Genomic DNA, 26,697 nt, shown 5'->3' with positions numbered 1-26,697 from the left:
GTGCAGGCTTATTTTAAAATGTCATTTATCACGTCGAGAAATATAGGAAAATGCAGGGTACCCACTTCCTAGATATCATCCCCTCTTCCCTCTTGCTTTAATCCAGGGCCAGATGAAGAGATTTCCCTGCGTCCTGCCAGTGCCAGCCCATCTGCATGTACTCTTGATTCCCATCCCCTCCCTTCTTTTCCAACAATTTTCCCTCCATCATTCTCCCTTCTCTCCCTTTCTACCAGCTTCTCTGATGTCTGCGAACCTGACCACGTCTGTCTCGTCCTTTAAAAAAAAAACAGAAGAAGAAGAAGAAAAAATCCCTCACTAGGTCCTACTCAAGCTAACATCTGTAGTTCCCCTTTCCTTCCCAACCAAACTCCTTTTAAAAGTTGTCCATAGACATTGCTTCTACTTCTCTCCTCCTGCTTCTCAGCCCCTTTACAGACTGTATTTTGACCTCAGCACTCAACTGAAATTGTCCTCTCCAAAGTTAGCATAATCTCTTAATTGCCGATCTTAAAGTCTTCTCTAAATTGATCTCTCTGCAGCATTTGACACTGTTAACCCCCTTTTTCTCCCGGGTACACTCTTTCCTCTCTGGGTTTTTGGGTTACTACATACTTGATTTTTCTCCTACCTGTCCGACTGCTCCTTCTCAATGTCTTTTGCTGCATTATAATCATTACATTCCCTCAACTGTGGATATACCCTAAGGCTCTGACTTGAGATTTATCTTCTCTATGTATACTCTGACTTTTGGGCCTTTTCAGTTTCTGTGGGCTTAATTATCCCTATGCAAATGACTCCTTATATTTCCAGCCCTAATTTCTGTCCTGAGTTCTAGTACCATGTCTCCAAATACCTGTTGGGCATTTCAAACTGGATATCTGGTGGAAAAATCAGCATGTTTGAAAGTGAACTCATGACCTTTCTGTCTTCACAACTCACCTTCTTTTGAACTCCTCATTTTCTCTCAAGGTCACCACCATCCTTCTAGTTACTCAGGTTCAATGTCATCCTCAGTTCACTCTCATTCAGCCCAGCCAAATCTTGTCATTTCTACCACCAAAACATATCATGCATCTATTCCCTTTCTCTGCTCACACAAACACCACTTTAGTTCAGGGCCTCATCGCCTCTTGCCTGAACTCTTCCTGCCTCTCTCTGTTTGAACCTTTACAAAGCTGCAAAGTAATTTTTCAAAAGCACATCAAACCATGCCACTCCCCTATTTAATAAAACTACAGCTCACTATTCCCCTGAAGGAGAAAATATTAACTGCTCTGTTCACCACCTGACCCAAACCTATCTTTCCATTCTTATGGCATATTACTCTTTTCTATGAAGATGACCAGGCCTTCGACCTGTTCCTTATACATGCTACACCTTTCTGTCAGTTCTTTTATCCTACTTTATCCTCCACTGCAATTACTGACCTCCTTGGCTTCCTTTAAGTCCCAACTAAAATCTCACCTTCTACAGGATGCCTTCCCAGCCCCTCTCAATTCCAGTCCCTTCTCTCTATTAATTATTTCCTATTTCTCCTGTGTATAGCTTGCTTCATATATATTTGTTTTCATGTTGTCTCCCCCATTCAATTGTAAGCTCCTTGAGGGAAGGGACTATATTTTGCCTCTTTTAAAATCTCCTGCCCTCAAAACAGTGCCCGGCACAAAGAAAGTGCTTAATTATTTATGATATTTATAATTTTATATATATAATTATATATTTTATATAATTTTTATAATATTTGTAATAATCAATTATTGATTAATTGATTGGTCATGGCTGGAATGCCTTCCCTCCTCATCCCTGCCTCTTGGAAACTTTGGTTTCTTTCAGGTCTCAATTCAGTTGCCACCTTACACATGAAGACTTTCCTGACCCCCCCATAGCTGCTAGTACCTTCCCCCAAAAGTTACCTTGAATATATTTTCTATCTGCCTTTATATGTACATTTTCTCTTCTCTGGCTGGACTGTACTTTCCTTGAGGGTGGAGACTGTTTTATTTTTTTCTTTGTGTTGCAATTTCCCAGTGCATAGTAGGTACTTTAAAATGTTAGATTTATTGAATAATTGTTGGCTCGTCCTGGAGCTGTAGTTAGTATAATAAAAATTTCCAAACAGTTAGATCTGTTCCAAAATGGAATAGGCTAAGTTTGGAGGTAATTGGTTTCCCTCATGAGAGGTCTTGGGGAAAAGGCTGAATAAGCCTTGTAATATCTTGTCATAGAAAGGATTCTTATTCAGGTATGGGTTGGACTAGATTTCTTCATATCCTTTCCAGCTCCAAGATTCTATTACCTTGAGCTTGTGCCCCGAAGTACGACAAATGACATCTACATTCAGCTGTCCTGATTATTAAAAAAAAAAATACAGTGAAACAATTCTTCATGCTTCTGAACTATGAATTGTAACCATATCCCCTTTGGGGGACTGATGTATAAATAAACCCAACAGCTTAGAGCATTTCTGGTTTCTTTCTTGGTTCTTGGGGCCAAGCCCTAATTAAATCAACATTTCTTCTCCCTTAAGCGGAATGGTATTTCACCGCAATTTTCCTTGCTTGATGATATATTAGTCAGTGGTGCTTGTAAACACTCTGGAGAAATAACACTGGAAGGGGGGAAGAATGTCACTCCAAAACAGACTGACAGAGTCTTTACTTCCAGTCTTATTGTGGGGTAAAGCCTTGCATCCTTCCAGAAAATAAAAAGAAAAATCTGTTTGGTTGGTGAAGGATGACCATCATGGTCTGGCTCTCAAGGGTGAAATAGGCACTACCCTTTATAGAACAACATTCATTTCTTTCCTTCTGTCCTCCCATGCTTCACAGGTATGCAGCAGCAAATCTTACTGATTTATTATTCATTTTGTTTCCTCAAGTTAAATTTGTTCAGCCTCTAGTCTTATCACCATAAATTTGATTCTGATAGCGATGTCTCAAAGGCAGCCGGTCACTCATAATTTCCTCTTTTTCTTCCTGTCTTTCCCTCTCCTTCCATTTATTATATTCACAGGGGTGACAACAGGCAAACCTAGAAGATTGCTTGGTTGGAGGGCTACTGCTTTTCATTTCTACCAGCATCAAGGACTTAATCTCATGGCCTTCTTTGCCCTGCCTAAAATAAATGCTTTTTTTTTTGGCCCTGTTCATCAGATTCAAAAAAAGTTTGTGCTTGAGTAATTGAACTCTTTCCCTAACATTCTTTTTCTCCCTCTTTTCCCCTTTTAACTTCTCCATAAAGGGTAGTTACCAAAAATGTGAACTAAGAAGGAAATAATCAAATATTGTCATACACAACAGCTTTCTTTTTTATTGACTCTGGATGGAGAGAAGGGGACAGAATACAAGTTGGAACAAGGAAAAAACAGGGGCAACATGAATTATTCTTCTTAATTGTGTAATCTTAATACTGTCAACTCATTCCAAATTTTGGCCCATAGCACCACACCTGCACGATTTGTAAATGTTGAAAAAGGGACATAATGGGGCAGCTAGGTGGCACAGTGGATAGAGCACCGGTCCTGAAGTCAGGAGGACCTGAGTTCAAATGCGGCCTCAGACCAAACACTTGACACATGCTAGCTGTGTGACCTTGGGCAAGTCACTTAACCCCAATTGCCTCACTTAAAAAAAAAAATGAAAAAGGGGCATAATGAAGACCTATCCTAGTAAAGGGTCTGAAGGAATTTAGGATAAAGAGAAGAGGACATGCTGTCTGTTTTGCCTCCTCCTTTTTGCTGTTATTTAAAATCCACATATTCTGTGTCCCACTAAATATCATCAATTTAGATTAGTTCCCTTGGTGCAATGAGCTCAGGACTGAAAATGAAACAGTGATTACAAAAATAACTCTAGCATGGGTGTATATACTGAAAAATAAGGATATCTGAGAGAGAAACTCAACAGGCCACGCAAATATACATATCCTTATCCCTCCTTATGCTCATACATGAATATACCAGATTTGCCAACATATATCAGCATTGCAGTAACCCATCTTCTGCAGAGTTGAGAGACCTCATTTGAGGACTTTCCCTACCAAATTCCAGATTTCCTTGGTAATTCAAATGTACCCCAAAGACTTTTAAGTAGCTAAACACCTAGATCCAAACCATTGCTTATTCCAGCTTTGGAGATCAGCTCAAAAAATTGGAGTCTGCAAAAATGTTCATCAGTCCATGAAATATGTCTAACTCACATTTATATATGTTGCCCTATCCCTTTTTTCACTACTGAAACCACATGCACAATTTGTCAGGAATTACCCAAAAATTTCTAAAAAAAAAACCCTAACAGAATGGAAAAAGAAAAGAGATGAAGAGTGTAATCAATTTATTTTAGGCCTGATTTTCTTTATCCTCGACCATACGTTGACTTTTGTCATGATCCTAATTCTCTCAGATCAAATTAAGCTTTGATTCACAGCACCACATCTGAACTCAACAATGAGTCATGTGTTATCAGTTTCTTAGAAGAACACTGGTAACTGTGGCAAAGGACACCACAAAAAGAGGCGATTTAATAGTTTCTTTGTCATAGAAAGAGAAGTGTGGGAGGCTGGTACTTAAATTGTGATCTGGAGAAAGTGGGCGAAGAAATCTAATTTTTTTCTTATAGAAAACCAAACGGGGATTAGAGTAGAAAGGGACATGAGGGTATTTAATAAGAGATATTTATTGTGTGACTACAGTAGTGGCATGTTGGCCACTTACTTAAATAGAGATTACTTAGTTGTAAGAACTCAATGCCAGTTAAATAAGAGTGAGAAGACACAAAGATAGCAAACTTTTTGTAAACTCGTAAGATTTGGCTTAAAAATCTGGCTACCCTCGGACTTCAGACATCCTCCTAGCCAGCAATCAGAAGTGCAGGATCTTTCTCAGCAACTAAAGAAATATAAAGAGATAGCTGCAAATAGGCAGACAAGAAGGAAAAAAAGATAATTAAATCTAATTGGATAATTCATTTTCTGCTACTTTTGTTTATATTAAGACAGTAGGATGAGCTAATTCCCAATTAAAGGCAGCTGAGCTTTTTCCTCCCGTCTTGAGAAAAGATGAATTCTATCGTACATTAAACCTCATTCATAACTTAGCAAGAAGGTATGGTGTTGAGTCAGTTTATATTTAATTTTATAGGTAATAGGGGAACTTGTTCCATCATTTTCAGTCGTGTCCAACTCTTGGTGACCCCATTTGGGGTTTTCTAGCAAGGATACTAGAGTGGTTTGCCTCTTCCTCCCCTAGCTTATTTCATAGTTGCAGAAACTGAGGCAACCAGGGTTAAGTGACTTGCCCAGGGTCACATCGCTAGTCAATGTCTGAGGCCAGATTTGAATTTACAAGGATGAGTCTTCCTGACTCCAGGCCTGGCACTGTCTATCCACTGTGCCACCTAGCTCCCCCAAAAGGGGAACTGCTAGAGTTCATGGAGTAGGGGAATGAAGTGGTCAGACCTGTATTTTAAGAAAATCATTTGGGGCGGCGAGGTGGTGCAGTGGATAGAGCACCAGCCCTGGAGTCAGGAGGACCTGAATTCAAATCTGGCCTCAAACACTTGACACTTCCTAGCTGTGTGACCCTGGGCAAGTCACTTCACCCAATTGCCTCACCAAAAAAGAAAAAAAAATTCATTTTGTCAGCCATGTGAAGAATGGATTGGAGTGGAGAGAGATCTAAGGCAGGGAGGCTGTTGTCATTGTTCAGACAAGAGAGATTATGTGGCTCTTAAATAAGGTGGTGACTCTGTGAATTGGAAAGATAATGGATGCTTGAGATAGGCTAATGGAGATAGAAATGACAAGATTTGGCAACTACATGGACTGAGGTTGTAGGCCTGGGTGATGGGAGGGATAATGGTGTCCTTGAAAGCAATAGGGAATTCGGAGGAGGGTAGATTAGTGGGGAAAGATGAGTACGTGTCTGGCATGCCTAGAGTAATCTAGATTGAAATGTCCAGTAGACATTTGGAGATATGGTACTGATGCACAGGAGAGAGACTGGGGCTGGATATGGTGATCTGGAAATCATTAGCCTAGAGATGACAAGTAGACTTGTGTAAATTGATAAGGTCACCTGGAGAAAGAGAGAATGTGGGGTCTGGGACCGCATAAAGCCTTGGGCTCCCACACGCACCGAGTGGTATAAATGATCGTCCTGAAAGGAGGACTTGAGAAGAAGCAGCCAGACAGGCAGGAGGACCAAGGGAGAACCAGGCCAGATCACCACAAACCAGATCCATTATATAGCAAAGTTTGTTCCCATAAGGCTATGCTAGATGGTCTCTGGGGTTCCTCTCACTCGTGAGATTCTGTGATTGTGTTCTGGAGTTTTTTGGCACTGAAAAAAGTATGTTTGGTTGTACGGTTTAAGGTTTCTTCAACTCTGCTTGGAATTCATTTACTGCGTGATTCAAGCCCTTCCCCTTTTTCCTTTAGTCCAGACCAAGTTCTCTAGAAGAGAATATAGAATTTTATCACTGTCCTGGCACTATCGTATTCCTTCCAGTAATTGTAATCCTATAATCCTTCAACCTCCATTCTCAGGTTGGAGGATTTCCCTATTCTGCACTAAATCTAGATCCCTTAGCATTGGATTTGCTCAACTGTTTTTTCTGGATTTACCAACCTTTTCCCAAAGGCAACTTTCCTACGAGGTATAATGAGTGATCTAAAAGTGTGCTCTTTCTCCTAATGCCTCCCTCTCTCTTCCTCCCTTCCCCCAGAAACACTGCTTTTCTATGCAGGCTTTGAATTTAAATCTCAGTACCTCGCTTCTTGATTTGTCTTTCAGGTTCAAGTGTGAATGGCTTAGAGGAGCCCAGCCTTGCCAAGAGACTGAAGGGTACCCCAGAAAGGATTGAGCTGGAGAATTATAGGTTGTCCATGAAACAGGCAGAAGAACTTGAAGAGGTTCCTGAGGAAACCCTAGCAGAACACAATCTGAGCAGCGTGTTGGACAAAGGGACCGAAGAGGACGTGGCAAGCAGGTTATTATGTAACATCTGTGCCTTCAACCCCTATATATTCCTGTTCACCTCATTGCAAGCAACATTATCTGTTGGGTTTCCAAATGAACTTAGGCCCTCCTCTAAAGGGAAAATAAAGAGAATACACACACACACACACACACACACACACACACACACACACACCATTTTCCTGTTTACAAGGGTTTTCACTTGCAGTATCTCATTTAATCCTCAAAACAAGCCTGTCAAGTAGATAAAATAAATATTATCCCTATCTTTAAAGCTGAGGAAACTGAAATACACAATGGTGAGATGAATTATGGCCCTATTCACATAATGAGGAAACAGCAAAGTTGATCTTCAAACCCAGGTTTTCTCACTTCAAAACCATTGATCATTCTCCTGCCCGGAGCCCCTTTCCACGGCCTATCTTTGTACTGACCTAAGCATCTGAACCACTGACCTGACCAGCATTTAATTCAAGAACTCAGCAAGTGTTTAATAGATTCTCTGTGCCTGGCACCGTACCTGGTCACTGGGAGGAGTACAAAAGAACCACCTGAGTTACTTTTTACAAAGTCCATTTTTCAAAATCACTGTTCCCTGTGGGATAAATAGTTCACCCTAAGACTTTATTCAGAGCTTAACCAAGTCTAAGCCAGAAGATCAGGAGTTCCTTACCTTTCATGGCTCTTTCCTTCAAATCGGTCATCCATGGAGCCGGGAGAGACCATGAAAGACCCTTTTCCTTGTTTCCTCATGACATTGTGCCTGTACTCCTAGCACATGCACTAGTATTCTCACCTTTGTTATCATTGGAAGAGGTGGCACAGTGGATACAGCACCAGGCCTGGAGTTAGGAAGACCTAAGTTCAAATTTGACCTTAGATATATACTAACAGTGTGATCCTGAGCTAGTCACTTAACTCTGGTTGCCTCGGTTTCCTCATCTGTAAAATGAGCTGGACAAGAAAATGGCAAACCACTTCAGTATCCTTGTCAAGAAAACCCCAAATAGAGTCACAAAGACATAACTGAACAACTAATAAAATGTGATGTTAAAAACAAAAGATATCTTTAAAAAAGTTATTTTTTTTAAAGAATAGCAGTGTGAGGTAAGCTTAGAAAATGTGTTATTTTTCAGATAGTATTTTTCAAAAAAATTGAAACAAAACGGTATTAATTACCCAGAACATTAGTGACTAAGCTACAGATACCACAGCTTCCTTTCTTCTTCCACACCCTTCCTCTTGGCTCTTCAAAGGTCAGGCACCCAAAGTCCAACACAGATAAGGGCCAGGGAATGTAAAGTGAAACTGAAGATAAAGAATTTACGTTGTGCCTATAATGTGACACAGGAGGCCCTATGAAGGGGGCAGCAGTCTGTTCCATGGACTGGACTTCCATGGAGATAATAGCACAGCAGTCGGTGTTATTGATGGGGTAGGAAAAAAAAAAACAGCTGTCAATACCTGGCAGTTTTCTTTCTGTTCCCCAGAGAGAAGAGGGGAAAATTCAGTCTTTATAAAACACTTAGACTGTAACAGGGCTTGTCAGAAGCAAGCTTTTAGACCTGAATCTTTACTTATACTGAAAAGAAAGGGACATATAGAAAAAGTGTAACTTTTCAAAGGTTGTTAGAGAATTTGGTTCACTCATTTGGTTTCTAGACTTGCATAAACTAAAACTAAAATAAATAAAAATAAAATAAAAATAAACTGGGGAAACATTAAAGCATCGTTAGTCCTACATTTTAACATTTTCATTGTGGTCGTTCTTATAGATTTATTTCCCTCTTCTGCAGTTAGCATGGATCTACAATGGAGAAAGGCCCTCTAAAGGCCTCACACTTTCTCTCTCTCTGGATGTTATAACCATCTCTTCATCTTTTTACCCCTATTTCTGCCACAAATTGGTAGTATGAAACCAAGCAAATCTCTATTCTGTTGTACTCCATCTATGAACAGGAATGCTTTTCTTCTACACATGTCTCATGAGGAAGAAAGAGTTGATTTGTCAAAGGCATTGAACTCCTTTGAAAAAATAAAAAGCATTAATGTTAAGAATCATTAATATTATATACTGTGGCATAGTAGATAAAATGCAGGCTTAGAGTATGAGACATGACTTCTAACCCAGTCTCAAATTCTTTTTAAATTTTATTTTCATGAATATCTTGACTTTATGTCACCTTCATTTCCAAATAAATTCCTTCTGGGACAGCTGGGTGGCACAGTGGATAGAGCTCTGGCCTTGGAGTCAGGAGGACCTGAGTTCAAATCCAGTCTCAGATACATGACACTTACTAGCTATGTGACCCTGGGCAAGTCACTTAACCCTGATTGCCTCACCAAAAAGAAAAACAAAAACAAAAAAACAAATAATTTCCTTCCCATCCTCTACCCTGCAAGCCCTCTGTAGGGACATGGGAGGAGAAGAGAAAGCAGTTAAAAAAACAACCATCATAACTACCATCGATCATAGCATATGTAATATAACACACCCATAGTCCTCCACCTCTGCAAAAAGGAGAGGGAGATGCATATATTTTCTCAACTCTTCTATGGGTCTAAGCTTGGGCATTCTAATTATGCCACCTTCACTTTCAGTTTGATCTACTCTGTATATATCTTGTGTATACATAGTTGTTTGCGTGTTGTCTTCCTTATTTGAACATGGAGGACATGTCCTGTCCTTGAGGACAGGAAAGTTTTCACCTTTGTCTGTATCCCCAGCACCAAGCACAGTGCCTGGCACATAGCAACATAGTAAGCACTCCATTGAATGCTAAGTGGTGCCATAGTGCATAGAGTGCCGGGCCTGGAGTCAGGAAGACCTGGGTTCAAATCCAGCCTCAGATACTAGCTGTATGACCATGGAAAGGTCACTTAACCCTGTTTGCCTCCTTTTCCTGATCTGTAAAATGAGCTGGAGAAGGAAGTGACGATATCTTTGTCAAGAAAACCCCAAGTGAGGTCATGACGAGTCAGACACTACTGAAAAAAAACAACTGAACAAGAACAAATGGTTATTGACTGACTCCACCTGGTACCTTCATATAAGTAAAGCAGATGTTAACACCCTTTGCATGCCTAGTACTGCAGTATTGTACTAAGCCGGGCACCTTCAGTACATTATTGGTCAGCAACCCTAACTTAACTTTGAAAGACACATGTCTTCCAACCTGAGTAAGCACACATTTCTTATTTGAGGTCACGTATTTGGTCATTTCAAAGCCTCCCTGAAGAATTAGATTTCAGAGTTAATAGACCATGAAGCCGGTCTAGGGGGGGACATTCCCTACCATTTGGGCTGAGGGGGTGGAAGGAATTTGTTTTTCTCAGGGCAGGAACATTCCACAAGTTTGAAGGTAGCTTGGATTTCATTCAAATTCTACCTTCAACACTGCTACTCCCATAAAAGAAAAAACAAACTTTTTTTGAAATACTCCTGAAAAGTTAATCAGGCATTTATTACCTGCCTCCTGTGTGCAGGCACTGGGGATACAAAAGCAGAAATTAAACCCTTCTTACCCACAAGTAGCTTACATTCAGAGGAGTCAGCATGCATATTCTTTTAGAGAATAGGGATGCATGCTTCTGTCCTGCATGTATCATGTAAAACTACCTCTACTCTAATAAGTACTGCTCATAGTTATTTTTCCAAGCTCTGAACAGCAACATTGGCTAAGAACAGAAGTTGTCTACAGGGCTCTAACACCAGGTGTTGGAATGTTAGTTTCCATTTATTTCCTATAGGTCATGCGCTCTGTACTTTTCCAGTAAGATTAGCCAAGTTTATTTTTATTATTGTACCTTTTCTGGCTCTGTTGCCTGCTTCTCTTTGTGAATTTTCCCGTCCTTTCCTCTCTTCCTCCTTTCTTTTGCCGGCTCATCCCACTGTGAAGGACTCAGTTTGGCTCTGACAGTCTTTCCTTTATTTTTTCCGCCATACAATATATTCCGCATTTGTGATCATCACTGGTCATTCTTACTTTGTAAATAGTTTGTGTATACACAGGAGGGAGGCCACTAGCAGTTGGCGGAGATCACGAAAGGCTTCATGCAAAAGATTGTGTCTGAATAACAGCAGAGAGGGGACTCTCTGAGTAGGAGGTAAAAGAGTGCAGTCCAGGTTTGCAGACATGGAGATAGGTGATGGAGTATTGTGAGTGAGGAACGGAAAGAAAGCTGTCTTGGCTGGATCTCAGAATGTGATCACAGAGAGACAGAGTGATAATGTCTAATGAGCCTGGAAACGTAGGTTAGGGCCAACTTGTGTAGGGCTTTAAATAGAACCACTGAAGTTGGTTGAGAAAGTTATTGACATGGTCAGATCTGCACTTAAGGAAAATTATTTTGTTAGAAGTTTGTAGAATGGACTGGAATAGTGAGACTTGAATCAGAGAGATCAGTTAGGAGGATGTTGTAATAATCTAGGCAAAAGGTGATAAAGTCCTGACCTATGGTGTGTGATAGAAGGAAGGAAACAAGCAAGCTTTTTTTTGGGCGGGGGGCAGTTGGGGTTAAGTGACTTGCCCAGGGTCACATAGCTAGTAAGTATCAAGTGTTTGGTCTGAGGCTGGATTTGAACTCAGGTCCTCCTGACTTTAGGGCAGGTACTCTATCCACTGCGCCACCTAGCTGCCTCCAAGCAAGCATTTCTTAAGCACCTACTATGTGTCAGGCACTGTGCTCAGTGCCTTACAAATATTATCTCATTTGATCCTCACCGCAACCTTGGGAGAGCAGTTGCTACTATTATGCCCATTTTATAGTTAAGGAAACGAGGCATGCAGAAGTTAAGTGACTTTCCCAGAGTCTCACCACTAGTAAGTGTCCAAGATTGGATCTGAATTCAGGTCTTCCTGACTCCAGGCTTCTGAAAGAAGAAAAGGAGTTAGATGTGAGAGATATTGTGATTGCCCACGTGGGGTAAGAGAGAGCAAGGCATCGAAGAAAATGCCGAGATTAGGAACCTCAGATACTAGATTGACCGAAACTAAAAGCCCACAAACTAGATCAAGTATCATGAGAAGGGAAGATCTGCATTTCTGATGCTCCCAAGGTGATGAGTTTACATCCAAAAACAGTTCATGGAAAATAACATTTGCCTGTCTCTACTTGTGCCCTTTGTGGAGCCCATATAAACTTCATCCCAATAAATCCTAATTGTGTTGTTATAGGATTTACTGCTAGTCCTTTTACTAATCCGATTTGCATGTGTGTGAAGACGTACAGTTGCCACATACACGTACCTCAAACCTTTCCCATCGTGTGTTTGTTACTTTACCCTCATTTTCTTCACAAAGCTTCCTATCTATATTAAAGTCCAGTAGGAAAGGGAGCTGACCACCTTCACAGCTTCCTTCTGAAAAGAGAAACGTACCTGATTCTTCTCTTTCCCTTCAAGGGTTCCCTGTAAAGACTTTGCCACCTTGCTACTGCCCCTTCTCTTCAAAAAAAAAAAAAATCATTCTGACACCTCTTCCCCACCCCACCTCCTGGATATACTTCTTTTTTTTTTTATTTTTGGTGAGGCAATCGGGGTCAAGTGACTTGCCCCGGGTCACACAGCTAGTAAGTGTCAAGTGTCTGAGGCTGGATTTGAACTTGGGTTCTCCTGACTCCAAGGCCAGAGCTCTATTCACTGCGCCACCTCGCTGCCACTCCTCCCCTGGATATAAACTCTTCCCCTGGAGAGCTATTTGCTGTTTCTTCACTTGGGTTGTTTCTTCTGTCTTGGCTTCTCTGTAGCAGTTCAGAGTCTGAGATGGAGGAGGATGATGAAGAGGAAGAAGAAGAGGAATCCCGTCTTCCACCTTCAGACCTGGGGGGTGTGCCTTGGAAGGAAGCTGTTCGCATCCATGCTCTTCTAAAAGGGAAGAGTGAGGAGGAGCTGGAGACCTCAAAACGCCTCGAGCCTGGGAATGAGGAAGAGGAGGAGGAGGAGGAGGAGGAGGATGACGACGAAGAAGAAGAAGAAGAAGAAGAAGAATCTAGTGAAGGTTAGGAAAACTAGGTCTAATCATAACCCTAAGTAATTTTCTTTATTCTTCTTTTCCCTTTTAGTTAAAGAAATCTACTTTAAAAACAGCAGTTAATCCAGCCTTGTTTGAGGCAACCTGCTTCATTGCTCTAGAGGTTGTTGCGATCTAAAAGCATAGGATCAAATCTTTTCAACTCAAAGTCACCATCGTTGATTGGACTGACACAAGATTGATTTTTAAAAGGGATATTTCTTTTTATACTTTTACTGAGAGTCAGAGTGTTCAAACTTGTTCATTACCTATACTTTACACATTCTCCAAGGCCATGGATTTTATTTCTGCATACTTTCTTGGACTTTGTCTTCTTTGAATTTCTGGGTGTTTGTACTACTGGTCCTCTTCCTATATTGTAACTACTGTGGTATCTGATTTGGTTGACATATATATATATGTAGACAATTTCTCCCCTTCTCTATCTCTGGCCAGGAACATGTCATCCTTATACTGTAAGCTGTGGTCCAGAAAAACAAATCCTGCTCTCTAATAACATCTATGTAAGTAGCAGGTCACTTTCCAAACCTGCTTTTCTCTTCTGGAGCCCTTGCCTCTGATTAGCAGGAGTGATGAAAGTGCCACCTGTGCCCTTAAAGTCTTCACTTTATTACCCAGGACTTTGTAATTTTCAGCAATTCTTGTAATATTATTTGGGACCACATAAAACTGAAGTTAGTTTTCTGGTTTGACAAGCCTTGAGAAGGTCTCCAGGAGATAGCAGACCTTTCTATGGTGATTATCCCATCAATAGTTATCCTCTTCAGTCCCCATCTACCACTATTTGTCTCTCCTTCCTTCGATTCTGATTGAATGATCTCTGACCTGGTGACACCTGAAGACCCATACTATATTTTCTTGGCAAACAAGCAGCTGCTTCCTCTCAAAGGAGCCATCTTTCCTCCTTCTGCATCATCCTCTTTACCCACCAGTGTCTTGACACTAGTTGGTACTTTAGATCCTTTTTTTTCTCTGTTTTGACTGTTTTGACTTTGAACTTTTTCTCCCCCTCTCCTTTTTTAAAAGAAATAATTCATTCTCCCTGATAACTAATAGAATTGAAAAGTATTCCTTAGGACTCTTTATCTTTGCTTCTAAGACAAAAAACAGCCTGTACCTTATGCAGAGATTAAACAATCACTTCACTTTTGTGGAAATATAAATATAAAACATTCTTTGTGGATCGATGCAGAATGCTCCCTGGTTTCTCACTCCTTTGAAAATCTGAGTAGTGGCTCTCCTAGAAAACCTAAGTGGCTTTTGGAGCTGTCACTTTCCTCTCTGAGTTGGCTCTTTTTTCATTTCGTTAGCATTTTGAGTACTAGCTATACCCAACTCTCTTTGCCTTGTTTTGTTAACCTCTTTCCTTTTCTTCCTCAAATCTTCCTTCTGCCCTTCCATTTTTTCCCCTTATGCTCTGACTGATTCTTTTTATTCTCAGGTCCTCCCTTTTCCCTCTCAATGCTAGCTGTGTTCCTTCTCCTTCCCCTCCCTCAGTTTCTTTTCAACAAATTCCTTATTCCCAAACTCAATTGCTGGACTTTTTCACATTTCACCAAACCTTTCAGAGAAGTCCTTTTCCTTCTCCCACCCAACTTTTCCCTCACCAAAGCCATAAGTAGGAGCTGGAGGCCCGAAAGCCAACTCCAGTCTAGAAACAATTTTTATTATGGATTTCTGGTGTCTTAACTCGACTTTGACTCTCCTTTACTGTTACTTAACTTCTCTCTCTCCTAATTTTCCTGTGTATAGAAAGGAGATTGTCATCCTTGCCTCCCATTACCACTTCTACCTCACAGAAATGAAATGTGGTAAACAGAAATGAGGTATAGCTCTTGGAATTCCACCGAAGGAAGATGCTGTGTAAACTTAGATTAATGATATCATTTTAGAGGTGTGTAGATTGGAGGGAGCAAGGGTTTTGGCTTCTTCTGCACTGACACCTCCTGGTTTTCATTTATAGCACCAGACCAAATTTTTAACAGCCCTGTAATAGTTGGCACCAGATTAATGTGCTGCATATCATGCTTATCTGTTTCTTCCTGGAATCAGGAGTGCTTTGCTACTGTTTTAAACCGAAGCCTGTTCCTTCTGGCTCAACAGGGACTAAGCATGAAACAAAGGCAAAGCACTTCATACATACAGTGTGCCCAAAAGTCTAATGAAGTTAAGCTATTAAAGCTTAAAACACACTAAGACTGTTGGGATACCCAGCTTATTTTCCAAAGAAGCTAACTATCAGTGATTCGAAATTTGCTATGATACAAGATGCTAATGAGATAGAGGATGAACAAGAGAAAACAGAAGCAAAGAACTCTTTTGCTTCCTGAATTTGAGGGTTTGGGGAAGAAGAATAAGAGCTTCTAGTCTGGTGACCTGCTCAACCTCCCTTCTTCATTCCTGGACCTACTGATATTTATGCTTTTCCGTGTTTGTATACAGACACTGCTGTTCCAAAGGAGCAGCTGTCTACTCTTTCAGGATGTGGGCACCACAATAATCTGCATCTTTTTCTTCTCTGTGAAGATTAACTGATGGCATGAGAAGACGCAGGGAGTTAGGAAGAGGAGACTAGAGCCCTTGGGGGTGTCTGATGCCTTGGGCTCGCCTTCCTATGTACTGCCTCTTATTCCTCGGGCAGCAGTTGGCATAGTACTTGACTCTACTTCTGGTCTGTCAGAATAGGAGAGATCATATCCATAGCATGTTCAGAAGAACAATGCTAGGTAAATATGACATCACTGTTGACTTCGTTATCTTGCTCTGATGATGGCTGTAGACTAGTTGCCTTTTGTGCGGTTTAGGGTGCTGTTTGCTCTTGCCTTCCACTCAGAAGCTGGATCCCCCGAACCTGGGACCATTGTCAAGACAAGAATACAAGAGGTGGACTTGGGGGGGAGGGGCTCTTCTTAACTTCAAACTTGGCCAAATGCTAAAGTGCCTGGAAACAAGACTTCTTGACTGGACGGTGGAATTTCTTTCAAACGATGGACGTATTTGAATATGTAGACATTGACAGGAAGTCTTATTTGTCTTTGAGCTAAGGATAACTTCTCTCTCTCTCCTCTTCTCTCCCGATCCTCTCTCCATTTGTCCATATGCCTGTCTTTATGCTTGATGTTTGGCTCCCCCTGCTGTAGAGGGAGAGTATTGCCCCTGGAACAAAGAACTCCAGCAAAGCCACTGGCTTCAGCATAATTCACATGAAGAGGACACGGGTACATTGAAAGGTACCCGCTTTGCCCCTGCCCATCCCCCCCCATCCTTCCCTCATAACTGCCCAGAAATTGCCCTAAAGAGCAGGTCCCACATGAAAAGACATTTTTAACGTAATTATATAGACTGTGCCTGGCACCAGGACTCCATGGAACCTCAGGATCATGCCATAGGGCATGTATGGAAGAACATGGGTTGGAAAAGAATTCCAGAAATGACCCTGTGGCAACCTGATTATTCCAATTCTACACCCCGACCCAAAGTTTCCCGTCAAATTCAAGACAGACATCCTTTCCTGACTAGTTTACCCTTGGATCAGCAAGCCTGATGACAGATATGTATATTTGGGTCGCTTGGGCACCTCTTGCAGGTGACACAAAATGTCTTCTGCCACCACTAGGTATACTTGGGCACTTTTCACACTAAAATGTTTCCACTTTCCTGTTTTTAAAAAAAAAATAGCATTCATAGTATGTTGAACTTTTAAAGACTTCAGGGTTATAATGGGCGGCAAAAAGTAAAGTGTCAACAGTAAGAAATGTAATTGTCTTCCCTTTTCTGCCTAAAAGAGGATGGGATTCAGCATTTTTTCTACCGGCTTGCCTCTTCTCCTTCCTAGCGTATCTTAGGCAATCAGACGACCTCTCAGCTCGTCTCTTACTAAGATGGTTCAGGCCCCTAAAGGAAAACAACGTAGAAAGAGACTGAGGGTCCACAGGGAAGGACAGCTGTAACAGAAGAGCTGATCAGAGATGCACATTCCTTTGCAATCGAATGTTTGCATTCACTCGCTTTCCAAAATTCACTCGCAAACCAGAGTGAAGCCACAAGGACCGGAACCATACCCAGGTCAGCCAGTTGGATTGCGAGGGGAAGCAGTGAGGCACGGTTGCCATTGTCGATGAGGGCAGTCTTCTACCTAGTGCATAAAAGTCCTTCCAGTCAGGTGGTACCTGCTCTCCTTGAACCTTCCCCAATATCCCACTTCAGTTACTTACTGTCCCCGATATTTTAACTCAGCTATGTGGCATGATGTGTACACTAATCCTGGGGAGCCCATGCAGTGGCGAGCTGCATGGATATGCTTTTGCTATTGCCTGCAAGCTCTTATATTGCCTTGAACCAGGGCCTTTGGTGGCAAAGGTCACCACAATTGGTTTCAAGGAAGAAATTTGACTGTAGAGAAAGTAAATGAGAATTTGTCTCAATCGCCTCATTTCCTTCCACTCATGAGTTATCAAAGCTTCAGCTCTTTATGAGGCATCTCCCCACTCTTTCCAAGCTTCCCTTTGCGGTGATGTCCCTTTCCTTGCCAAATTGTGCAGCATGCAGCATGGGACAGGTATGTAAAAGGGGAGCTTCTCATTCCAACGTCAGTCCTGACTAGAGTAAAAAGAGCAAATGCTGCCAGCGTAAGTATTGGCAGGTTTGTTGCGAAGCAGCATACCTTCATCCTACCCATTGGTTGGCCTTCTAAAACACAAGAGTAAGGTGTCAAACTTGCTGCATGGCTTGGTAGTAGTACTGTAAGTACCTTGCTTTGGGAAGATCCAGGGTATCTTATGGGAAGGCACAGGGCTGCTGATATTCTGTGGTAAGGCATTGCAGCTAAGTATATGGAGACCTTCTTTTAAAAGTTGGTCTTGGCGCAGATTTTCACATTCTAGCCAATAGCCCACAGATGCTCAGATTCCTTAAGAGTCTAGCTAATATGGCGAATCTTCAATAAACCTTGTTTTTGACTAAAAAAAAAAAAAAAAGAAAGAAAGTTGGTCTCTTCAAAGTCCTGGGTTTGATTCTGAGCAGGTGAAATAAGAGAAAAATTAGTATATCAAACTGCCACCCCAGATGAAGAAAACATTTTCATGTGCTTTTTTTCCTTCTCAGGAAACTAACATACCTCCACAGAGGCATGCTTAGATTGGCCAACACTAAACAACATTGAATTTTCAATTCTTGAAAATCACTAAATTACAAAATCCAATTGGGTGAATAGTGAGAGAGTTTGTGTGCTTGTCTACTTATTTTCAAATCTCACTTCTGTGTGCTATGTTAACAGATATTGTCATTTTTCTTTTCTTTCTCTGTTTCCCTTCTTGTGATGGTTTGTCCTTGTTCTTCCTTCCCTGAGTTTTGCTTTCCCCTTCCTTACTTTCTCCCAACCTTTCCTACCTCCCACCTCCCATATCCCCTCCACCCTGTCCTTGCTTATGCCAGCTGGGAATCTGAAGCTACAGCAGATTGTCAATCTAGTCGATCCTCTGGAGATCCAGGCAGATGTACATTGGACACACATTCGTGAAAAAGAGGAGGAGGATAAAATGGTGTCTACCTCCAAGCCCTCCAGTTCCAGAGGTAACTGCACTGAGGGCTAAGATCCTTTGTGTACTGTCTGAACACTTCTGAACAACTTCCTTGTGTAGAGGACTTCCTCCTTTGGGGAAAACCCATCGAATAACTTAAAAGCAAGGCCAACAAAACATTTTGTTTTATTTTAATTTTTTTTTTTTTTTTGGTGAGGCAATTGGGGTTAAGTGACTTGCTTAGGGTCACACAGCTAGTGAGTGTCAAGTATCTAAGGCCAGATTTGAACTCAGGTCCTCCTGACTCCAGGGCCAGAGCTCTATCCACTATGCCAACCTAGCTGCCCCAAAACATTTTATTTTCCTAATGTTAGACATGGTGTTTGCCCTTGGATTCTTTTCCAAGGGATGTAAAGTTTTCTAAGGATTTAAGGTCTTTTGATCCTGGACCTTTTCATGCAAAACAACAATTAAGTTTTACTCTTAAAAAAATCAGAAGTTGATTTCTTTTTTTCCTGTGGTCATTATACATTGGGTTAGCCAACCTTTCTACAGTTTGTGAATTCTGCTGGCATTTTATTGATGGAGTGTATATGTGTGTGTATATATATGAATAAATATATGTGTGTTTATACACATACACACACATATTTGGTGTATGCGAGTTTGTGAGCAGCTACGTGGTACAGTGGATAGAGTGCTGGGCTTGGAGTCAGGAAGACCTGATTTCAGATCTGGCCTCAAACACTTACTAGTTGTGTGACCTTGGGCAAGTCACTTAACCCTGTTTGCTTCAGTTTCCTCATCTGTAAAATGAGCTGGAAAAGGAAATGGCAAACCACTCCAGTATCTTTGCCAAGAAAATCCCAAATAGGTTCATGAAGAGTCAGACATGACTGAAAAACGACTACACAACAACAAAAATTCAAGTTTGTATGTGGAGGATGAAGTTTGTATATGCTCAGTGACACATATTATGGAGTTTTCTAGAGAAGAGAAATTAAGCCAAAGGGATTCTGGAAATATCTACAGTTTTCATAGGATGAATTATATATTTTTTTCAAGTAACTTCACTTCTCCAAGCTGTTCTTAAGGAAACTGTAAAAAAAAAAAAATGAAGGTTATTGAGGATTTCAATATCTGTCATCTTATCAGTTCCCTCTCCAATCTAGCCTATATTTTTAAAATACACTTTTATTTATTTATTCTGTTTTTTACTTCTCCAGAATTTTTCCCAATATCCTTCTCCCTTCCCAGAGAGCTGTCCCATATAACAAATAATATATTTAAGGTACAGAAGGAAAAAGGAAGAGAAATCAACAAAACTAATCAATACATTGAAAAAAACCTGAAAATATATGCCAGGTACCACAGCCATGGACTCTGCAAAGGAATGGGTTAGGGTTGTAGTCTCATATCTCTTTTTGGGGGCCATGCTTGTTCTTTATAATTTTGTGTCATTCACTTCTGTGGTTGTCTTTTCCATTTACCATATTGTAGTCATTTACATGGTTTTCTTGCCTTTACTTACTTTTCCTATGGATCAGTTCATGTAAATCTTTCCATGCTTCTCTGTATTCATCATTTCTAAAGCACAATAATAATTCATGTACCATAGTTTGTCAGGTCAACATACATTTATTATAGTGCTAGTTTTTAGCCATTATCCAATCCTTGGATATCGTACTTTGTTTCTAATTCTTTGCTACCACAAAAAATACTGCTATAAATACTTTTATATATATAGGGACTTTGTTCTTTTTCAATAAATTCCTTGGGGTATAAGCCTGATAGTGGAATCTCTGAATCAAAGGATATGGACATTTTAAGTCACTTTAATTTGCATAATTCCACATTTCTTTCCAAAATAGATGTGCTGATTCATAGTTCCACCAGCAATTCACCATCTTCTAATAAGCCCTTCAGTATTGATTTCCCATCATTTTTTGTCATCTTTGCCTATTTGCTAGATATGAAGTGATGTATTTCTCTTAGTATTAGCAATTTGGAGCATCTTTTCCTGTGGTTATTAATAATTTGCAGTCCTTTTGAGAACTATTTCTTCATATGCTTTCATTACTTGTCTATTGAAATGGCTTTTTGTTTTTATTATTTATTTGTGTGTGTACATGTATATGTACCTATATCTGTGTATATACACGTACAGGTGTGTGAGTGTGTTAGTTTTCTATATGTCTTGGATACCAAACACTTATCTGAAAGATTTGACAGATTTTTGTTCCCATTCTTTTGCTTTCCTTTTTATCCTTGGTTGATTAATTTTGTTTGTATAAAAGTTTTTCGGTTTCATGTAATCAGAATTATTTATCTTATCTTTTGCATTTGTTTTTAATCCTTGTTTGGTTAAGAATATGTCTCCTACCCTTAGCTATTGCTTTTCAATTTTCCCAGTAATTTTATCAAATAGGGAATTCTTTCCTTAGCAGCTTATGGTTCCTGCTTTGTTGAACACTGAGTTATTAATTTCTGTTGTTTCTGATTTTTCCTTTCCTAGACTTTCCATCAACCTATTTCCTATTTTTTTACCCTATATCAAATGATTTTGATAATAGCTGCTCTATAATATAGTTTAAGATGTGGAAGTTTAGCACAACTTTAGCCCAGATCCATAGTATCATTGAAATAATCAATCAACAATCTTTTATTTATTATTTACTATATGCCAGTCTCTGTGGGTACAAAGAAAATACAAATAGTCCCTAACCTCAGGGAGCTTACATTCTAATGGGAAAGAAAACATCTATAAATCAGAACATAAAAGATAAATACAAAATGTATGGAAGGTTACCTTAGAAAGGAGGGCCCTGGAAGCTGGGGGGCCTGCTAAAGGCCTCCTGGAAGAGATGGCTCTTGAGCTGAGTCTTAAAGAAAGCCAAAGATTCTAAGACTCAGAGGTTGAGAGAAAGAGCATTCTAGGCATGAGGAATGGCTAATGCAGAGGCACAGTGGTATGAATTTCTGTGCAAGGAACCCAAGCAGGCCAGTATGGCTGGATTATAGCGTTCGTGGAGACAAGTAGAATATTCGAAGATTGGAAACATAGAAGGGTTCAGGTTTTGAAGAGCCTTAAATGCCGAACAAAAGATTTTATATTTCTTCCTGGAGGTACAAGGAAGCCACTGGAGTTTGTTGATTAGCGGGGTGGACTGTTCTGACTTGCGCTTTAGGAAAAACACTGGCAGCTGTGTGGACGATTGGACTCGAGGAAGACTTGAGTCAGGGAGACCAGTTAGAAGACGTGAATAATTTGGGTGAGGAGGGCCTGAATTAGGATGGGGGCTGTGTAAGTGGTGGGAAAGGGGCATATGTAAGAGATGCCATAGAGGAATCAGTTAAGAGATTTGGTATCCTATTGGATATGTGGTACCAGCAAAAGGATAAGAACCCGGGGTGAAACCTGTGTGAACCTGCATGACTGCAGTGATCAGCAGTGCCTTAAAAATAAGAAGGAAATTTGGAAGAGGGTAGGAAAGATACCGAGTTCAGTTTGGGGCATGTTTAGTTTGAGAAACCTACAGGACATCCACTTCGAGGTGTCTAACAGACAACTGGAGATGAAAGACTCAGGGGCAGCTTGGTGGAACAGTGGATAGAGCTCTTGCCTTGGAGTCAGATCCAGCTTGACGCTTACTAGCTGTGTGACTCTGGGCAAGTCACTTAACCCCATTGCCTCATCAAAAAAAAAAAAAAAAGGCAAAGGAAAGAAGGAAAGACTGAACCTCAGAAGAGAATAAATAGATCTGGGGATTATCTGCAGAGGGATAATAATTAAACCCATGAGGTCACCAACTGAGAAAGTACAAAGAGAGAAGAGAGGAGGGGTCAAAAGAGCCTTAGGGGACACCCACTGTTAGAAAAAGAGTTACAAAAACCCAGAGAGGAGATAGTATCCTGGAAAAGAAGGTGGTCAATAGTGTCAAATTCTGCAGAGAAGGAGTGAGGGTGGAAGGGTATAAGCATTTAAAATGCCTACCATGTGCCAGGCACTGTGCTAAGCACTTTTTTACAAATATTATCTCATTTGATCCTCATAACAACCCTGGAAAGTAGGTGCTATTATTACCTCCATTTTACAGTTAAGGAAACTGAGGCAAACAGAGGTTAAGTAATTTGCCCGGGATCATCCAGCTAGTAAGTGTCTGAGGCCATATTTGAACTTAGTTACCCTTGACTCCAGGCCCAGCGCACTATCCACCTGCTGCCAGAGAGATCAATAAAGATCTCCTAATTAAGAATTAATCACTGGTAACTTGGTGGAACGCAGTTTCAGTTGAATGATAAAGTCAAGAAGCCAGATTTCAAGAGATTTAGAAGAGAATGACAGGAGAAAGTGGGGGCTTGTATTATAAACTTTTTCAAGTTTAGCTGAGACTAGGAGGAGAGATGTTGTTGAATGATAGTTGGTGAACATGGCAGGCTCCATTGAGGGTTGTTTAGGGATAGGAATAAATAGCAGGAGAGGAGCCTGAAGATTGGAGAGAAAGTAGGGATGATGGGGGAGCAATCTACTGGAGACGGTGGGAGAGGATGGGATTTGCCTGGGCAAGCACTTTCCTCCCTTTTACACACCCCCACATTAGTACACCAACATATACATGATAAAGCATGGCTGTGTGAGATCTCTGAGTAATGAATCAAGTCCCTGCCAAGTTCTTGTACTACTTGTGCTTCAGGGACCTTCTCTGTAAGGTCCTGAAGAGATTCAGGTTTTCAGTGGGCTACCAGACCAGATGGGCGCTCAGCCAAAACAGCTAAAGTGGTTTGTAATTGCTTCTGAGTTTGGCGATGAACGTTTGCCAGGAGAAGCAACAAGCTACCGTGTGTGTGTGTGTGCGTGTGCGTGTGCATGTGCGTATGTTTAGAACATGAGTTATTATATTTCTTTGCCTTGTCTTATATGTGGGGAGAGGGGAACAGAGAGAGGGAATATTTGAGAGGTTTTCTCAGTTACTTCTCAAATGCCTTCCTCAAGACCCACCTACCCACCCCACCATACTCCCCAGAAAAGTTGGTGGCTATCACCACCAAAGCCTCAGACTTCTAGAATGGGATGTCCCTTTGGCCTTGTATTCATATGGACTTTGCCAGTTACTCTCTTCCCTTTCACCACATGTTGTGAACATGGCCTTGAGTGTCTGAAATGTGCTACCCAGTGAGCTTCTACTCCTGTTCTCAATCTTCTAATACCTTCCGTGGTTCACTTCTGTTCTCGGTTCCTTGGAATCACCTTATTCCTCAGTATTAGAAGTGCATACCAGTATGTAATGTTGCATTTATCGTTTGTTTTAAATTCAGTGCCTGACCTTCCTTCCATTCGCCACGCAGCAGTACAGGCCTGGCTGGAGACGGTCTCTGGAGGTAGTCTGGTGATGTTTCTTCTATACCAATTCACAATAACCGCTCCTAAAGCTCAGCAATTCAGCTGGTATCTTAACAGAATTATGGCCCTGTTGCTCCTGCATGCTCAGGATAGGGTGGGATGGAGGGAGGGAGGGAGGGAGTGTGCATTGCATGCCTTGCTCAGACGGTCATTCTTGCATGAACCAGATATTCATCTTAACCCTTGTAGGACAGAGCCAAAGAAAAGTGATGTTTTAAGTAGGATACAGGTCAAACAGTCGGGTATGGGGATTTGAGTAAGTGCCAGGACAGTGAAGAAATATATTTTTAGCATTGGGGTTTCAACTAAAGTCTGTAGAATGATTAAGGTATAAGAGCAAAGGAATTTGGAAGAATTCCACAAAACCACTGAGGACTCCCAGAAGAGGAAACAGGAAGAAACATTCAAAATTTTTTATGGAGTGAAATGATAGCACAAGATTGAAAAAGAGAAAAAAAAAGATTGAAAAAGAGCAGGAATGGTGTATATTGTTTAACTGAAGTTAAACAGAAGAAGTGAGCCACCTAATAACAGCTATAACTAGAAATATCAGCTTGTTTTACAAACTACAAGCTGTTGTTTTATTTCAGTGTGAGGTTGATGAGGTCAACTGTCCACATCCTAGATTAAGGGCTCTTATGGGATAAGGAATTTCTATTTCCTACCACCTTCATGACCTACCCTCTCCCATCTTTCTTACTGGCAGTAGAGGAAAAAAGTTGGGAGTCCAGGCTGTTCAGAGCATTAAATCAAAAGAAGAATTTTCATGTGCTGTCTAGTTAATATAAAGAACATTGCTGCTATGCATATAAGCCACTAGCCACTTGCATCTCTAGATGATTTGACAAGGCTGAAGTCTCACGATACATGACTAAAGATCAGGGATTTCTGGCTTTCACTATATACAGCTCATTGATTGGTGTGGCAGCTTCTGGCACCTTGCTCTCCATCCTAACTCCAGTTCAGCCCTCCACTCCCTTTGCCCAAGCTGTATCCTTCAACATTAGCTGCTGTTGCAATGTTATCTACCATTTGCTTATTCATCTTTGACATATGTGACTGAATTGTTTCTTTGAAGGTATCCTCAGGAGATTTTACAGTCTTCTTCTTCCTAACACTGTAAGAGAAACTTCCATATTATAAATTTCAAATAGGAAAATTTGATCAAGGACCAGGAGACCAGCCCAGTCGTCCGGTAAACTAGATTTTGCCTGATTGGGAAAGCTTATCTAATGATCTCCTGTGCTCCCCAGGCTATTTTTCAACAGCAATGGTGGTATTATTTTCCTAGTTCATAAGCATTTACATCAACTTTCTCAAATAAGTCTTTAGAGCATTGGGCTCGTGGCCAACACTGTTGACTTAGCTTCTTGATGTAAGAGGGCCAAGTTCTATCTCTTACCTGGTCTTTTACTTCTCCAGTCTGGTAAGAGATGAGCAGGGACCATTGGCCACATACTTTGAAAATCAGTTGGGCTTCTATGACTCCGTCACATTCCTCAATGTGGCTTTGGTGGCTTTTAGGGAACCATGGATTCTCCTGTCCAGTGAAACAGCTAGAATGATTGAAAAAGAAGGCACATCCTAAGATTCTCTATAGAGACAAAACAATGAAATGGCAAAATCTATATGAACATAAATCCTATGTCAAAAGAAAGTGCCTAAGAAATTCCCTCTACCCCAAATTTGTCATTTTTACGAGGCATGCCTGCCCACCTGTAATTATGACTTTTAAGTCCTACTTCCTGGCTTTTAAAAGAATTAACCTTCCTGAAAAAGCTAAATGTCAGTAAAATCAGTGAGATGTTTCCTTGCCTGTCTGAAGTATCCCAAAAATAAATACCCCATCAGTTGTTACTTCTGCCTTTTGTGGGGAACCAACTGTGAGAATGGCACTTGAAATGGGATGGAAAGTAGAACGAAGGAAAGAAGAAGGTTTGGGGCCGTGTTGTTTTGTCTGACAGTTGTTTTTGTTTTGTTTTGTTTTGTTTTACAATTCTTAGGCTGGAGAGAGCAGGGAAAATTGAAAAATAAGTAATTTTAGCATTATCAACACCTTCAAATATACCTGGTTTTTGAAAGAGAGGCATATACAGTCAATCAGACATTTATTAAATGCTTCCTATGTGCTAGGCTCTGGGGAAACAAAGATAAACATGAAACAACCCCTACCCTCCAGGAGCTTACATTCTAATGGGGAGGACAACATGCACCTATACAAGTATACAAGGAAGAGATACACATTAACCTTGGTGAGGGGTGGGGAGAAGGCATTTAAAGTCTCATGCAAAAAGGGACAATTTAATTGAGTCTTGAAGGGAACCAAGGATTCCACAGTATGATGATGAGGATGGGAGTACATTCCAGGGATGGGGGACAGACAGCCAGTGCAAAGGCAGAACTGGGAGATAGAGTGTCATGTTTGAGAAAGTGCAGAAGGCCAATTTGGCTGACCATAGAGTGTCCAGAGAAGAATAGTATGTAATAAGGTTTTTGAATGTTGTGAAGTTTTAAATGTCAAAAAGGAGAATTTGTAGAGGTGATGGGAAGCCATAGGAGTTTACTGAGTAGGGGGATGACATAGTCAGAAGTTTGAAGAATAGATTTAAAGTCAGCCCAAGTAGACCCAAAAGTATCTTTAAACTGAAAAACTACCATTTCTACATAAAATATGTCTGTCTCACATGCTCAACTCCCTTTCTTCTTTTATGTTCCTAAAAGTAATTTTGAATTGCACTTTGCATAATTGAGAGGAGGTGCAAAGAT

The 26,697-nt window shown here is 40.8% G+C and overlaps 1 protein-coding gene across 2 annotated transcripts in view; it reads left to right on the top strand.

The window, feature by feature from the left end:
* MICAL3 (microtubule associated monooxygenase, calponin and LIM domain containing 3) overlaps positions 1-26,697 on the top strand; it is a 240,384-nt gene that overhangs the window by 163,850 nt on the left and 49,837 nt on the right. For both annotated transcript variants that reach the window (XM_027857317.1, XM_027857318.1), the window contains 3 exons: positions 6,794-6,989; positions 12,728-12,978; positions 23,847-23,909. In XM_027857317.1, coding sequence (XP_027713118.1) covers positions 6,794-6,989; positions 12,728-12,978; positions 23,847-23,909 — 510 coding nt within the window. The remainder of the gene's footprint in view (positions 1-6,793; positions 6,990-12,727; positions 12,979-23,846; positions 23,910-26,697) is intronic.

The sequence above is a fragment of the Vombatus ursinus genome, unplaced genomic scaffold (assembly GCF_900497805.2).
Source record: "Vombatus ursinus unplaced genomic scaffold, bare-nosed wombat genome assembly UNPS02012082.1, whole genome shotgun sequence".
NCBI classification, from domain to species: Eukaryota; Metazoa; Chordata; class Mammalia; order Diprotodontia; family Vombatidae; genus Vombatus; species Vombatus ursinus.
Note: the sequence above shows the minus strand (reverse complement) of the source record. Positions and strands in the feature narration are given on the sequence as shown.